Source organism: Leishmania donovani, chromosome 26 (assembly GCF_000227135.1).
Source record: "Leishmania donovani BPK282A1 complete genome, chromosome 26".
Lineage (NCBI taxonomy): Eukaryota > Euglenozoa > Kinetoplastea > Trypanosomatida > Trypanosomatidae > Leishmania > Leishmania donovani.
In genome coordinates, this window is record NC_018253.1 from 190837 (window position 1) to 207371 (window position 16535).

Below are 16535 nucleotides of genomic sequence, written 5' to 3' on the forward strand. Positions count from 1 at the left end.
GTCGTGCCCCCACCCCTCCTCCACACGCCACGCAGGCGTGAAAGACAGATGTAAGAGAAAAAAGTCCAGGAAAGCAAAAACGATCGAAAAGGGCGATCGGGGGGAGGTAAGGATGGGGGGGGAGAGGCGCAAGGCAACACACACACGGAGAGAGAGGTCTGCGAGGGGTTCAGCCCTTCGCTACGCGAGTGGGCCACCGCCCCACCCCGCCCCCCCCATCCTTTCTTTTCCTTCCGCCACCCCTCTCCCTCTCTTCGCCGCATCGCCGCCCACACGATCTTCCCCTCTCTCCTGGAGAGTCCAAAGAAGAGAGAGTGGGAGAGAGCAACGAAGAAGCAGTGGCCAAGCATCTCAGGCGAATGCGTCAGACAAGCAGCGGTGCGCAGCGCAGTACAGCAAAACACAACACAAAACACAGCTCACGCGCACGCGCACACGGAGAGACGAAGAAATGGCGAAGGGGGGCGTCGCCTCTGCTGTCTGGGAAGAGCAGGAGCAGATCAAGATTGGCTCGTGAAGGATGGAGCTCACGAGGAAGAGGGGGAGGGCGCGTGTTGTCTCCGTGACGATGGGGCCACGGACCTCATCACCGGGCCTCCGCATACACACGCGCACATCCTTCAAGGCCCCATGGCAGACGTACAGAAACAGGAGGAGGCGTTGAACACAACACGGGAGGAAACGAGCAAGAAAAAAAAAAATCAAAGTCAGAGAGAGAGAGAGCAGCACAGCAAGCCGGCACGAGCGCACACGAGAGACGCGGCTACAGCATTCCACATCTGTAGCAGACGAGCAAGCGCCACCACACACTCAAGCAGCAATGACAACAACGACATCCTACACTTGACGGCCTCCAGGCAGCTTTCGCGAGCCGCCAACATAACTTTAAAAACTTTTCAAATGTGTCTGCAGGCCTCGTCAGAAGAGGAGGAATGAGAGAGGGAACAGAATAATAGAAAAGCACCGCAGACGGAAAAGAGCAGACAGCCAATAGAGGATGCAGCAGGCAGACACACAGAGAGAGAGGGAGCGAATTAGCACGTATTCGGCTGTGTGGCGCATGGAGAACATCCACGAGAGAGAAAAGGGAGAAAGAACGAATGTAGAAAAGGAGGCGATGTACACTCGTACACATATACACGATGCCTCTGACAGACATGAAAGTCTCTCTCCGCCCTCCCGCACTGGATCCTTGGCCACTCGCTCTACCCACTGCGCACGAGCTGCACGCTGCCGCGCATCTTCGTCACGCGCACGGAGCTGAGCGGCATCAACTCGCCGTCCGACATCGAGATGCCGGCGTCCACCTTGATCTCCAAGGCGCGCGCCTTTACGTAGTTCACAAAGTCGAGGTTGACGTGTGCACCCGACTCCAGACCCATAAAGAACTTCAGCATCTCCATCCGTCCTCCGCGGCCCGTGGTGGGGTCGACGCGGCAGTAGACTACATCGATGGCGCCATCCGACATGTGTGCTAACGGCGCCATGAGCATGTCCTGCGCAACATCCCGCACGTTGCACAGGAGTGCGATGCAGAAATCACCGCGAATGGTTACCCACGGGAGCCGCTCATCCTTGAAGTCCACAGCGTCCTCGTCGAGCAACTGCTGGTCCGTGTATGGGGCTAGAGCTTCGGCGGCACTAATGGGCTGGGCAGCGCCTCGGCTGGTGTTTGGAGTTGGGCCCGGATGCGTGTCATTGCCTTGCATCGAGGAGAGCGACGGCGCGCCGCAGTGGGCAAACACATACTGGCGGCAGTGCGGGCAGCTCTCCCGCATCGTGCAGAGCGGAAAGTCATCTGTCGATGGAATCTTGCAGCGTGTGTGCAGCTTCTCCACCGTCTTGCCAGCCTTGCTCTCCCACGGCAGGTAACGCAGCATGCCTTTGTACCGCTTGAGGCCACGCAGTATCATGTACCCACCATACACGTGGAAGCGGGCATTGCCCATCCAACGCAACGACTCCGAGCCGTGGTCGATGTCGTTCGCGGCGCCAAACGACAGCGACATAAAGGCGACACGGCTGTGTAACTCCGGCATCCGCGTCGCGCAGCTGACGGCGTCGCGGTAGACGTTCGAGCCATCCTTCAGGAAAGGTGTCATACAGTCGGCTGCCGTCAGCATTCGGGGAGGCAGCTGGAGCGCCTCTCTCAGCCGCAATCGCTCCTGCAGCTCGGCCGCCTTGTCTTCCTTGTACTGCGAGAACTCGCGCTGTGCGGCGTCGAGTCGACTCGCACTCATACGGCAGCGGTGGAACTCCACCATATCCTCGTTCGGGGTGAAGTTCATCAACAGCAGGTCCATGTGCACCGTGCTCAGGTGTACCAGCGACAACGCTGCCTCGGCGACGGAGAGGACATCAAGGCTCTTGGCAAGGCCGCAGGCGCTTCCGGTCGCCACCGTCGCAACGAGCGGCATCAGCGCATCCCAGCCGTCTTGCACCAGACAGCGGGCAAGCCGATAAGCCTCTCGGGCCGTCGCCTCCGCCGAAGGCGTCGCACCGTTTCCGCCGTAACCGTTACGCTTGTTCTCCTCACAACCCAGCTGAATGAAGGGTGACGGAGAGCCGACGCTGGCCTCGCCGTGGGGCGCCACTTTGTTAGCGCCGCCCGACTTTAGTGTCACCGCCGCGCACGTCTCCTCGTTCAGATGGGCAGACACGTTGGGCGAGACGGCAGACGTGCCCCCGGTGCTCCCCTCGGCTGTCACGCTGCGCAGCCAGCGCACGAGTGCCAGCTTGCGGCGGTGCACGCCGTTCACAGTTTCGTGAATCATGCCGTCTCCGCCAACGGCGGCAATGACGGTGTTGCTGTTCATCGGGTTCTCAAGGTTTGCTACGTAGTCCTCGCAGTCATGCGCGCGGCGCGTCACGTGAGCCTGGTATGTGTGGCGGCTGAAGTGCAGCACGGGGCGCACCTGCTTCTCGAAGATGTGCTCACCCTTTCCCTTGCCTGACTTGGCGCTAATAAAGGCGATGATGTGCTTCGAGCCCTTCTGATAGATGCGCTGCACCACCGTTGACACAACATGCTGAACCGTCTCGGCCGGGCCGCTCGACTGGAACTCTAGCGTGCGGATAGACGGGTTCTCCTTGTTGCGCTGCTGCACGTAGTGGGCATAGTAGCGGATGCTCGGCACCGCCGTGGTCACCGCGCAAGCGGCTGTGTGCGTGCCGAAGTGCGACGCAGTCGGTGTGGGAGAGGGCCCGCCCAGCAACCTCAGCGTGAAGGAGGCTGTGTTGACGCGGGAGTGGGCAAACACCACTGTCTCGTTGTCCTCGTCGGCGCCGGAGGGGAAGGTGCAGAGAAGACCTCCCGTGTTACGCCCGTTCTCGGCAAAGGCAAGTTTGACTGTGTCGTCGTTCGCTTGGCGCGCTCGCTGCCGCGCGTCACGCTCAGCCGCGGTCTCTATGTTGATGATCGTCCGCACCGGAATGTTCAGGACTACGCGCGTCTTGCCGGTGCTTGACACGTGCGTGATGCGGAAGTTGCCACTACTAGGGAAGTAGGCAAGGGTGCAGATCCTGCCCTTGTTGATGATGACAGCTTCCATGTTGTCGTTCACGGCGTGAGGAGCGTCGTCGAGCTTCCCAGGGTAGGCAGCGGGTTTGAGATGTTGCGACTGCTGTTTCTGAGGCGGTGGCGACGACGATGACGCGGTGGGTGCTGCGGTGCTGCTACCTGAATCGCTGTGCTGCACTGCGGTGGCGCCGGTTGCTGCGCTCTCATTGATGCTGCCGGCGGGGGCGTGCTGGTAAGCAGCGCCGCGCGATGGCGGGGACTCGGTGCTGGTCGGCACCGCGGAAATTCTCGCCTTTGAGGTGGAGAGAACTGAAGATGGAATACCCTGCGCGTCAGCGTCAATTTGGTCCTCCTTTGCATCCATACAAGACGCCTGCAGGACCGGTGAAGCGGTCGGCGGCAGTAGCGACGAGGTGTTTGTAGCGGAGTGGTTCGTGTGGCGGTGCGTGGCCGACTGAGGGCTCGGCGTGTTGTTGGAGGTGAAAGAGTGCATGATGGGCCGTGGGGGGTTTCCGATCTGCGGGCAACACGCGAGGATCGACGACGGGGGAGCGAGCTTCGAAAGCAGCCGAAGACGCTCACAGAAACGAAGAGAGCAAGGAAAGGATGCGACGAGGCCGTACCGGAGTAGCGAGAGCACAGCAGCACGTAAATGCTGACGAGGGGAGGGGTGTGGGGTGTGGGAAGAGGGGGAGCACACGCGCACGCACGTACCCTAGAAAAAAAAAAACAAGAGAGAGAAAGAGATGGAGGCGTTGAGTTAGCCGGGGAGGCACTACCCACATAGAGCAATACAAAAAGTATGAGAAGGAGCAAGCGAGAGAGTGCGCGTCGGCAACAACAATACTCGGCGCACGCCGGGGCACAACAGAAGAGAAGGGAAATCACAAAGCGTTTCGAGCACGCACACGCACACGCACACGCACACGCACACGCACACGCACACGCACACGCACACGCACACGCACACGCACACGCACACGCACACGCACACGCACACGCACACGCTCGTCAACCTTGAAAGTGCAGTGCGCCCAAAGAGCTGAGGAAAGCGAAAAGGAGGAGAGAACGGGGAGCAGCGGCTGTGGCAACGACGACGAAGCCAAGGAGGCAGACAAGATACGGGTTGGGCGTGTTGGGGAGGGAGGGAGGGAAGGGGGTCGGCGCAGAAAGGAAAACAGAGGAAGGGTGAGAAAGATGTCCCTTTACTCGTGTTCCTGCTTTTGTTTGAATATGTATCTGTCTTGCGCCTCCCACCGTTAACCGACTCGATCTCGCAACTCGGATATAGTAATGGCTTGCGCGCCGCTACCCCTCGCTCGGCTGCTGCACAGATGAGTACAGGAGATACTGGAGAGTGTATTCTTTTCTTCGAAGGGACCTTCACGAATTAAAACGAGAACGCGTGCTGTGGCGCGCACAGCACAACGCGCATGCACAGCGGAGGCGGTGGAAGAAAGGCGCGCACCATTGGCGTGTGCGTGTGTGTGTGTGTGTTTGGGGGAGAGGGACCGGATGTGTGTCAGCGCACGCAAGGAGAGAAGCATGCCACGTGCAGAAAGAGAGGGTTTACACGTAAGTGCGCAGGGGGGAGATGAAGTTAGGGGCACGTGAGATCATCCGCATGTATGCGATGGGATGCGGAGCAGATCGGAAGAATGAGAAGGGAGAGGGCGGGAAAAACATGACAGCACTAAAAGAAGAGGCGACTTTTCTGGTTTCGATGCAGCAAGGTGGCAGCGTGCCAAGTGAAGGCGCCTGTGTGAATGTGTGCGACACACGCAGAGCTCACTCGAGCATGAAGGTCCTGTCACGGAACTCACGCCCTAACGAGCACCATTCCCATCTCACCAGCATGCGCACAGGGTGCATTCGCACGCAACGACCAAGGTAGGCTTTCAGTCGCATGAATGCGAGTCCACCGCCGCGTTGTGAATCACCACACCCTCGCCCGCCACCCACCCACCCACTCGCCTCAGCAAACGCAGGCACCGGATTCGACAGGCGGGAGGAGAAGATCAAACGGGAGGGAGGGGGTGGGCGTAAGAGGACGAAGAGGGCAGTGGGGTCCCCAATGCACCCCCCCCCTTTCGCAGGAGTGCGATGGTGTGTAGGTTCACAGCTGGCATGGCTGCCGTTCGGGCCTCTTTTTTGCTTCCGGCACTGCAAAAGCGACAGCCGCCGCCATGTGAGAAGGAAAAGGCCGTGAGCGGTACATACACGCACACAAACACAGGGGGGGGGGAGTAGTAAGAGACGGCCCAAGACAGCCGCCGTCGTAGCTGCCGCCATCTCTCACCGTTCATCCATCACCAGCACCCCTCTGTCCTCACGCACTTGCGTACACAGCTCTCCTTTTGGCTATCAAACATCGAGTATTCCAGTGAAACACAAAAAGTAGAAGAGATTGTGCACAGGCAGAGGGGCCGAAAGCACCGGCGCACACGAGCAGAAAACACGCGCACACTCTCGGCGTGCACACCGTCGCTTTCCTCGTCACCGGCGCGCCACCTCGTGGTGCCATACCGCACGCCGTACCACAGCCATCAGCGCCCCCTCCCCCGCCCACACACACACAAGCCTTTCAACCTAAGCACCCGCGCAGACAACCCCCGACATCCGGCTGCCTCTCAGAAGAAGTCGCTGCACAGCCTCCGCCCTTACCACAAGCTCACTGGAGGAGGTTGACTCGCGTCGCACGCGTTGGCAGATAAGCAGCAAGCGCGCCGTATCCTGCGAGAATGAGGGCAACGACCGCGGTGACGATGGTGCTGAGAAGCACGTCGGCGGCATCGCCAGTGTAGAGGCGAAGCCGAGAACAGTGAGGCCCTCGACCGCCGACAGCATTGCCTCGCCGCGCGGAAGCCGTAATAGCCCCCACGTGAGCAGCAGGCGGAGTGTCTCGAGGCACCGCATCAGCACCACCTCCGGCCGTCCGCGGTGCGCCGTGATGCTGTTCTTCGGGTCAAGCGCGGCCTCGCAGACGTCAAGGACGGCGCGCGCAAGGCGCCCATCCGTGTCATGGCTCATGATGTCGCACAGGAAGAAGAAGCTGACCTTGTGGGGGCTCGTTGCGATGGTGTTCGGCGAGTAGAGCGACGACGTAGCGGGCGCCGACGATGCGGGGGACTCTCTGCCGCCGCGGCAGACATGGTCACCGCCGCTGCAGTGGGCCGCTCTGTTTGGGTTGCTGGCCCCCCCATGAACGCTTAGCTCGCGGAATCGCGGCGCTGGAGAGTTGTTGGGAGACGGCATGGCTGGGTGCCGCTTGAAGCCGGGCGCGGGTGCCACCTGCAAGATGTGCGGCGGGGGCGGCTCATCCTCCTCGGTGAAGCACTGCACGAAGGCGCAAAAGACATGCGCGAACCCCTCCATAAGAAACGCGTTGTCGGCGTCGTCGCGGCTGAGTTGCAGCAGCAGCGTGAGGAAGTCCTCTCGCAGGAACAGCGTGGTGAGACGCGGATTGGCCATGAGGAGGTTCGCGATGAGGTCGCAGTCCCAGCGGATGAGGTGGTTGGGCTGCGATTGCCGCGTGGCGGTCTTGCGCGGCGCGGCGCCATGAACGCGCAAGACGTTCACCAACAGCTCGGGGGCACTGCTGCGCACCATGAGTTCCGCCGATGCCGCTGCGGACGGGCAGGACATGTCGGTGGCACACAGCAGTGTGCGAATGCCCCACTGCAGCACGGCCTGCTGGCGCACATACTCCTTCATAATCTCCATCACGGTCACCACGCCGTCGAGGTGCAGAAAGATGGCTAAGTTGCGCTCGCACAGGCAAATGCGGCACAGCGCCGCCAGGGCACTCGTGACAATCTGCTCCTCCTGCGGGTGCCCGTCGATGGCCTCGAGGATTGCGCCGACGCCGCCAACGGCGACGATGCGCTCCAGCTCGTCCTCGCGCTTGACTTGCGCGAGGCTCTCCATGGTGATCTTCACGAGCGGCGGGCAGTAAGGAAAGGCGTAAAGTATGTGTGGCAGACTGTCAGCGCCGTCGAAGAACTCTGCGAAGACCTCTTCGAAGCTTGGCACGCATTGCGAAAGGGGCTTGGAAGGCGGGATAAGGGGAAGCGCTGCCGCAGCGACGGCGTCTGCTACCCCGGCGCCGCCCTCAGCAGGACGGACGCTCTTGCACGAAGAGTTGGCGGTGCTGTCGGCGGGCCGGCCGTGGAGCGTGCGCGGGCTGCCAAAGTTGGACATGGTGGCAAGGGAAGGTGCCATAGTAGTTCCAGTGGCGTCAACGGTGAAGTCCCTCTCGGCGCGGAGAGTCGCAGGACTTTTCGAGCCAAGCGGCACAGCCGGCAGTCGGCTGCTCGACGCGCTGTGGCCTCCCCGCTCAGCGCCGTCACTAGCCGCCGCTGCGCCAGTGCAGCGCAGGGAGGTGGGGCAATTGTTCGTCTTCAGCGGCGGCATCCTATTCGAACCGGAAAACGCCGGTAGGCGTGTGGTCATCGCAGAGAAGACAGCGTCGCCAGGCCGGGCGTGTACCTCTCGCTGCTTGATTGTCTCCGCTGATATGGGAGCACGGCACATGCCGAGCAGGCCCGCGTCAAACAAATGCCGCACGATGGACTTAATGAGCAGGCAAAGGCTCTGGCCGTTGCGCTCGTGTTGCACCCCGATGAAGTCGCCTTGCATATTGAAGACGGGGCCGCCGCTGCACGTCACCTCTCCAAAGCTGGTCGGCTCATACAGGCAGTAGTCCGCGAAGACGGCGGCGACGCGCTGCACGCGGTAGGACCGTCGCCCGTCATTCACGTGGGTGATCATCAAATGAACGTCCCCTACCTTGATTGCTGGGATGGCCGAGAGCAAGAGAGGTACGTGAAGCGGCTGCACCTGACAGAGACTGTCTTGCGCGCCGCTAAATCTTCTCCTTGCCGCATCAGAGGCGAGCCGGTTCGCCTGAGGGCCACCGGCGGCGTGAGCGGCGTCGGAAGCAACGCCCTTCGCACCCCGTTCTCGAGGCAGCGCAAACTCGGAGAGGGACGCCGCCGTCCCATCTGCCTCCTTACCCAGTCCTGCACCTCCTTCGTAGCTAGGCCCGCGCTCAGAGGGACTTGACATGGCACTTTCCGCACTGCACCCGTGACTACCGCCTGGCTGTGATGGGTTCAGCGGCGGAGACCGCTCCTTCGGGTATGTTGCGTCGTCGTGCGTGGGAAAGACTTCGCAGTACGTCAGCGTGAACCCGATCTCCTCGGTCTCATCCTCCTCCGAGTCGCCGGCCGCAGCGGCGTAGAGGAGGTAGTCTGGCTCATCGTCCAGCCGCGAGCGGCAAGCAGTGGCAACGGTGCTTGTCCGGCAGGTGTACTCGCGCTCCTTCTTTGGGGTAGCCACAGAAGACACAAACCCGAACGCGCTGCAGAGGCCGACATGCATCGGCTTAGGTTCTCGGCCCAGCAAAGCAGCCATGCCTACGATGGGCTGGTCGAGGAAGCACACGGAAGCGTCTGCCATGTCCTGCGGACTGCGGAGCACATACGAGGTGGTGAGCAGCACGCCTAGCGCCGGCGGGCTCTGCGGTGTTGTGCTGCTGCGCGAAGCGCCGGGACGACCGGCGCACCATCCGCTGTTGCTCGGCTGCTGGGCGCGCTGCGTTGAGCGACAGCCGTCGCTGCGGTGCCAGTGGGTGAGACCGTGGCTCAGGTTGGAGCCGTTGTTGCCGGAGTTACCCAACAGCCCGATCGAGGGCGTGTCGATCAGCTGCGCCTTACCGTCTATCAGTGCAATCAAGATGGCGGTGCCACGGCCGCCGCTGACGCGACCCACTGCCTGGCTGAACTTCGCCACCTTGTCCACGGCGGACCACCCCTCCAGGGAGTCGCCGTAGCGGGTCTTCGAGAAGCCGCCGTAGGGCATACTCACGTGCGCCGCGAGCGGGTGAGTTCCTCCTTTTACGAGCTTGGTGCGGGAGATCGAGGGAGCGATGAGGTGACGACAGTGCGGCTTTCCGCTGCCTTCTGTGCGCCGATGTTCTCACTTTCCGAAAGCAATTCAGGTGAGAGACAGGAAGACTGAGTAGACAAGAAAGCGAGCGGAACAAGTGCGTGAAGAGTGCTCACACTTGTCACGGAAGTGGACGGCCGAGGCCCCTATCAGGAGACTGGAAAGAAGAGGGGGGGGGGGCACAGCTGTCGAGAAATGAGTCACGCTAGCGCTCGCCCTTCTGGTGCTGTTTAAGTCGGAAATTCTGCATGACCACGAGGGCATTGCACATTTAAACCGTGCAACACGCAGAGCGCAAGCACGCATGCACGCACAGCCATCCCGCTTGCTGACAACACCGCTGAAATCGCCCCGGGTAATGCAAATGCATCGGTGCAGTTAGATTCACACATAGATATGCATATATATATATATATATGTGTGTGTGTGTATATCGACACTGTGTGTGTATGTGTGTTGATGGAGACAAGCATTGAGGGCACCGCAGAAAGCTGAACAGATGGCTTGCAACGTCGGCAAGAGAAGCTCAGGAATAAAGTTGAAGAACACACCATGGGTGCACTCGTGGGGGAGTTCAGAAAAAGAAAGAGGCGGGTGATGTGCGGAGGGGGGAGGAGGGGCACGGGGAGGTGCGGCGGCACACATGGAGAGATCCTAAATACATCCACAAAATCCGTGTCTTATGCCGGCCTTTCCCTAGTTCTCCCTCTTCACCACGCTCGTACTACCTACGCGATGAAACGCCACTGAACTTGGTGCTGCACACACGTACACGCACACATCTCTCTTCTCTTCACTTCCCCTGTTTTCGTTCCTCTTTGCCTCGCGTCGCCGATTCCATCTCGCCCGTTCGGCTGCATGGCGGACGAGGAAGCGGGGAGACTCGAAAGAAAAGTGAAGATGCGGTGTGCCGAAAACCCCATTTTTATTTTTTAGAGAGGGAGGAGACTCAGTAAAGGTAAGACAGCGTCACGGCATCTTTCACCGCCGTCACCTTGCTGCAGTAGGGGCAGCACACCACCGTGGTGGTACCCGCTGCGGCGACAGCAGCCGCGTTGCGATTTGTCCGCCGCGCCGTGGTACGCAGATCGAGGTAGGTCTTGTGGGACACCACGTGTCCGCACTCTAGCAGCGTCGGCGGGTTCAGCAACGACGCGTAAGCCCTGTCCGGCGAGGCGAGAAGATTGCGCGTCACCGGCGGCATATCGAGCGGCACCGTGACGGCACGCAAGACATGAAAAGCGTCATTGTTGAGAGGCGTCACTGCCGCAGCTGCAGCTGTCGCGGTAGTGGCACCACCCTCCTGATCCTCCTCCTCCCGCCCTTCATCACGGTCGCTGGCCAGCACGGCTGAGTCGGCGTAAAGGGCTGTCACGGCACGCGTCATGATGCGCGAAATCGTGATCGCATCCGGCATCATTGACGGTCCGCGAAGAAGAAAAGCTGGGAAGAGGGAAGAGACAGATATGATGCGGATGGGGTCTGGGAGTGCGGCATGCGGAAGCGGCGGCGCCGGTGGGCGCTGCTGTTGCAGCCGCTGATACTGGTGTTGCTGTTGCTGTTGCTGCGACCGCGGCGACCCTGGCGAAGCTGTGCGCATGTCAGGGGCGTTGAGTGCGACAGCAGTGCTCTCCGGCTGAGGCAGATTGGAGCGGGGCGACGGTGCTTGAACTTGCCGCTGCTGCGCCGGCCGTGAGGACTCGGTGCTCCGCTCAAAACGGCTGCGCAGCGCTCGAATGGTGTTGGGGAGCTGACGATTCGCATTCGTGGCCGCAGCCGTGCCAGTCGCAGGGCCCGTGGCCACCTCCGCTGGTCCTCCCGAGACGCCGTGCGTCGGCGTCGACGACTGCGACGGGTCCGGGGCTGAGCAGATGATCTCCTGCGGCGGCAGTGTGGCGCAGATAAGCAACGCGCCGCAGACAAGCGGGTCAAGGCAACGGCGGCGCGTCACGGGGCAGAAGCACATCGTGGACTGGAACACAGGCTGCCAGCGGCACTGCACCACCGATACACAGGCGGCAGTGTACGATGGCAGCGTGTGCCGCGTGGTGAAGGTGGCGGCGCGGGCGTTGAAGTAGTGCCGTGTCGACAGCTCCGCCTGCTTATGAGGAAGGACCTTGCCGACATTAAGCGCATCAACAAGGGAGCCGGTGTCCAACATTCGCTCTACCGAACGAATAAGCGCCACATTCGACGCCCCCGCCTCGAGTCGCGCGTCCATCTCCTGCAGCAGTGATGATGTGTGCGGCACATCGAGCGTCAGCCCGCTGTGATGGTGGGAGGCAGTGTGCGAAGAGGCGCGCTGCTGCGACGGTGAGCCACCGCTTTCGGTCCCGGATCGCTGATCGGTACCGTGAGAGGGGCTGTTGGCACCTCCGCTGAGTGTACCACTCCGGCGCCGATCTCCAGTCAGGTATCGAACGAAGCCCTCGATAATAGCGTGGCGTGTCTGGCCTGGGCCTGATAGGTTGATGAGGCGCCGAGCGGTGCCGCGTCCGCGGCGCTGCCGCGTGGTTTCACTCTCGCTGTCGCCCCGCCGTTGCTGCTCTGCTGGCTGGTCGACGTCGTTTTCCACGCTGCCGCCGCCACGCCCAGAAGACGTCCGCTGCTCTGTGGCTCGCATGCTCGGCTGCGCACTTGCCGCGCTGCGCAGCGCGGGAGACGACAACGTGCCTGGTAGCAAGCTGAAGTTGTCGAGACCCTCCTCGTCGTCCGCGCTTGGGGCGCCGGGCGAGCGGCGTCGGCCAGCAGGAGAAGAACCCATCTTATGCTCCCGCCGTGCCCGGACGCGGGCCACCACGTCGCTGAGCTGCACCTCCTGAAACACGCTGTGCAGCAGGTGACGCCCCTCCAACTGGTCGAACGAGTTCAGCAGATAGGCGCTGATGGGCGTCACATACTTTTCAAGACCATTGTCGAGCGATACGGCCATGCCCAAGACGCCGGTGCCTTGGGCAATGGACGCAGCCCGACCTCGGCGGCGCACATACGACATCAGCGTCTCGTCAGTGCCACCGTGCCACATAGGTGCCAGCGAGAAGGCGGTGGAGGTCGCCTTGGAGAGATCGGCAGCACACCCGGCACCGCTACGACGGCTCTGCAGTGTGGCCTCCGCCACCAAAAGCACGTAGAGCTCATACATGGCGTTCAGCTTGCGCGCCTCCTCCAGAAGCGTTGTTGTGAGAGACTCCACATATACCCAGACGGGAAGCGGCAGTCTGGAGGGCGACGCTGCGCATAACGCCGATGCCAGTGGTAAAGTGCCCTCCCCACCGACGGGGCTCACGGGCTCGTGGGGGTGCGGTACCTCCTGCCGCGGGGCGCCGTCGCAGTTGCCGGTCTCAGCAGCGCCTGTCTCCCACGCGAGGAGGTACGGCGCCACCGCCAGAATGTAGCGCGTGAGATGCTCTTCATGGCTGAGGGTGTCGCCGGCGCCGTCAGAGTCGCCGCTCAGAAGTCTGTCCACTGCCGTCGAAGCCACGCTCCGCAGCATAGGGATGTAGCCCAGAGCGCTCATCGGGTGGAGCACCGAAAGCATCAGCGGTGCAGCGCCAGTGCCGTCGCCGCCTGTCATTGCAACACCGCGGCGACCAGGCGGGGTAAGCGGGTCGGAAATGGATGTCAGGGTGTGTGCAGACTGGCTACTGATTGTCGCCGGGTTACTGCCGTCGTGTAGCATGTATGCCTCCTGTGCGGAGCGGGCCTGTATCTTGCGGTGCTGCTGAAGAGACACCAAAAGGCGCGTGGCAGCCGCAAAAAAGCTACATGGCGAGCTCGGCTGCGGCGCGGCCTTGCCGTTACGAGCCTCGGTGTCGGCGGACACCGCCACGGGCGTGGTGCGCATCAGCGCCGACAGTTCTTGCAGCGCGCTGATGACAATTAAATCGGTCTGCAACAGTGCGCAGAGGGCGCGCAGGTGTTCGGCGGCGGCCTTGTGATCCATCACTGGTGCCACCTTCCCTCCCCCCATGCACTGCACCCACGTTCGTTGGGGCACAGCATCGTCAGTGGCCGACGCGCCGGCAGCGACAGTGATTGGGGGAGGACTCTCCGCCGGCGACACCGGCGTATCCGCACGCACTCGCACGCAGCGCCGATGCAACAGGGCGTCTTGCCGCTGCTGAAGCGTTTGCTGCCAGTGCTTCTGAGCCTCGTGAGAGCAGGAATGCTGCTCAGCAAGCGCGCGCGCGCCGGTGGTGGGTGTGCGCTGCTGCCTCAGGGGCAAGTGTTGCTGATCAGGCGACGACGAGATGGTCGGCGCGGGTGCCGAGGGGGCGCTGCCGCGGTTAGACGCGGCTCCTACAGCCGTGGGCACCGCGTGCGTTGCGGTGGCGCCACTGCCATCTACGCGCACCCCCGGCACGTCGAAGCCGCCCAGCCACACATCCGCGAGAGCGACTGTGGCTTGCAGACCGCGGCTCGGCTGCGTCGGCGCAGACGGCTCACCCTCGTCCGCTTCCGCCCCCGCCTCGTCCTGGTGCGGCTCCGCGGACCGTGACGTGTCGCGAAAGGAAGAAGGGGCGGCACTGCTGCTCTGGCTGCTGTGCAAAGAAGGCTGAGCAATGGATACCGAGTGCTCCAGCGATGTCATCAGCGAGATCGGGGAGGCCTCCACAACAGCAGCCGCGGCTGTCGCCGCAGACGTCACAGGTGTCCGCTTCGTGCGATGGCGCTGGCCATCGCCACTTTCGCCGTCGTTCGAGCCCTCCACCTCCTCGGCGGAGGAAAACAGCTCATCCGCGACAGTAGAGAAGTCGCTGGCACTCGCTGCGGCGGCGGCGTCGGAGGACGAGCGGTTGGGAGAGGAGGCTGCAGACGAGGAGAACGAGAACGCCTTCGGCGCTGCCGATACACGCTCTCGCGTCAGGGATGTTGCCGAGGTCTGTGAGCGCCGTGTGAACCCTGTCTTTGACCCCTCCTGCCGATCCTCTTCTGCCGAGGCTGTGGCGTCCGCGTCTCCGGCGGCAGCAGCGATGGCCATGTCCTCAAGAAGGGCGCAAAAGTCGTGGATCTGAGCCAACCAGGTCGAAGTCGTTGGCAAACGCGTGGACAGCTGCGCAGACACCCGTGACAGCTCGGACCGAGGGTTGTCCACACCGGTAGAGAGCTCCTTCGCGGATCCTGCGGATGTAGTAGTCAAGGAGCCGCGACAGACACTGCCGCGTTGGCCGTGCTGCACCAGCGTGCGCACCTCCTGCAGAACCACAGCAAAGTCAGCTTCGACGTCGCCGGTGGCACTGCTGTAGCCCCTGCCCGAGGAGCCATCGCTAAGCCGCTTCGCTCCCTTCGCCGCGGGCTTGGCAGACCGAGCGGCTGCCGCAACCCCTGAGGCAGCCTCGGCACCCTGCGACACCGCGCTCACGTCGTCTTCCTCGCACCAGCACAACTCGGCCTCCATTGGTGCAGGAAGGGCAATGCCGTCAGCGCGGAGTTGTCCCAACACCAGCGCGTCTACAGACTCCTGCAGCGTTGGTCGGCCTCGGCGGCGCGACGCTTGTTGCGGCTGCGCATCGGCACCGTTCGCCTTCGTACTGCGAGTGCGTCGACGCGGCGTGCGACGCGTGGGCGTGGTCTGAACAGGCCCATGGCTGCGGTGACGCTTGCCGCTTCCCGTGATCGCCGCCTTGGAGGAAGCTCTGCGGTCGGCAGCCGCGGAACCGGACAGTTGACGCTGCTGTTGCTGTTCCTCCTCCTCGAAGCGCAAGTCGTTGTCGCCACCGCTGCCGTAGCTGCCGCTGTTGCTGTTGTAGCCGCTGCGAACGGAGCTGGCCGCTGGGCTCCCGCGGGAGTTGGACAGAGGTGAGCGCGGCACTGACAACTCATAGGGCGACTCTTCCGTCAGCCGTCGCAGGAACTCGTCAGTCTCGCTGCGCTGATGGGTGCTATCGCCGCCGAGCCCAGAGCGCGTTGGTTGGCCATCTGGGCTTTTCAGCTGCGAAGCTTCACCGCCGCCACGGCCATCATCGTTAGAGTCCTCCCGCTTCCACGCACGGCCGCCGTGCATACCCTGGGGTGGCCGCGCTCGCCGCTGCTCACGGGGTCGCGGAGGCCACTCCACACAGTGACTCAAGTACTTCTTCACGTTCTCCACGCACGCCGCGTGGGGCAGTTGCGCCGCCGGCACTTGCAGCTCTGGTCGGTCGACGAGTGAGAAGGCTAGCGGCGGGGACGCCGTGGACTCGGCTGGGGGAGCTGTTCGGCTGGGAGACGCCGCCGCACGGAGAGGCGGGCTGGCAGCGCTGACTGGACGTGTAGACGCTGCCGGCATGGCAGGCCTCGCCGCAGACGAGGCGGCAGAGGACGCGCCGAGGCCCGAACTAGGCACAGCAACATCGCTGCCGACGCCGCGGCTGGCAGCGGAACCGGCCGGCAGCTGCGGGGGGGTGGTAGTTGTGTTGACGATGGATGAACGGTGAGCCCGTGGCGGGGAAGCGGGGCCTCGGTCACTCGGCGAGGTGTCCCCAAACGAGCCACGAGGAGCTGGGGCGGTGCCGCTGGTGCTGCCTCCCGCTGGCGCAGAGGGTGGCGACGCCATGATCTGTGGCGTGCGCAGAGTCGCGGCAGGCGGCGACGATGGTGAGCCAGCTCCGCCCGTCGCGCCAGCCCAACTCCCTTTCGCGTTCATGCTCGGGTAGCGTTCCGAGAGTGCGCTCAGCTCTTGGGCGAGGGCAGAGACACCGCGGCGCAGAACAGCCAACTGCTGGCCCACTTCGGCATCACACCGCGCGGCAGCCGTGGCGAGAGCGTCCAACGTAGAGGGCACCTGCAGAGCGGTCTGTTTGGGTTCTGTTGACGGTGCACGCTCGTCACGGTCTCTGCGGGCAACGTTCTCGGTCCTCGGATCTGGCGCGGAGGACTGTGTTGTGGCGCAGAGAGCTTCCCCGCTGGCGCGAAACAGCACCTCCAAGCGCGACAAGGCATCCATGAGAGACGACAACGACGCCCCCGCCTCTCTCGCATGCAGCTGGGCGACGCTGGTGAAACGTGTCGCACCGGCGCCAGCACCGCCCGCAGAGGCGGTGGCGGGGAAGGCAGCAGCGCTGCCGCCGTACACGGAGTCTACCAT

General features: G+C 62.8%; 3 protein-coding genes across 3 annotated transcripts; all 3 read right to left on the bottom strand.

Moving 5' to 3' along the window:
- Positions 1 to 1205: 1205 nt before the first annotated feature.
- Positions 1206 to 4013, bottom strand: LDBPK_260680 (hypothetical protein, conserved; the record flags this gene model as incomplete). The annotated part of the gene is made up of 1 exon (XM_003861608.1): positions 1206 to 4013. The coding sequence occupies one exon, from the start codon at positions 4011 to 4013 to the stop codon at positions 1206 to 1208; it is 2808 nt and encodes a 935-aa protein (XP_003861656.1).
- Positions 4014 to 6109: 2096 nt separating this feature from the next.
- LDBPK_260690 (hypothetical protein, conserved) lies at positions 6110 to 9382 on the bottom strand (the record flags this gene model as incomplete). The annotated part of the gene is made up of 1 exon (XM_003861609.1): positions 6110 to 9382. The coding sequence occupies one exon, from the start codon at positions 9380 to 9382 to the stop codon at positions 6110 to 6112; it is 3273 nt and encodes a 1090-aa protein (XP_003861657.1).
- Positions 9383 to 10418: 1036 nt separating this feature from the next.
- On the bottom strand, positions 10419 to 16535 carry LDBPK_260700 (hypothetical protein, conserved; the record flags this gene model as incomplete). The annotated part of the gene is made up of 1 exon (XM_003861610.1): positions 10419 to 16535. The coding sequence occupies one exon, from the start codon at positions 16533 to 16535 to the stop codon at positions 10419 to 10421; it is 6117 nt and encodes a 2038-aa protein (XP_003861658.1).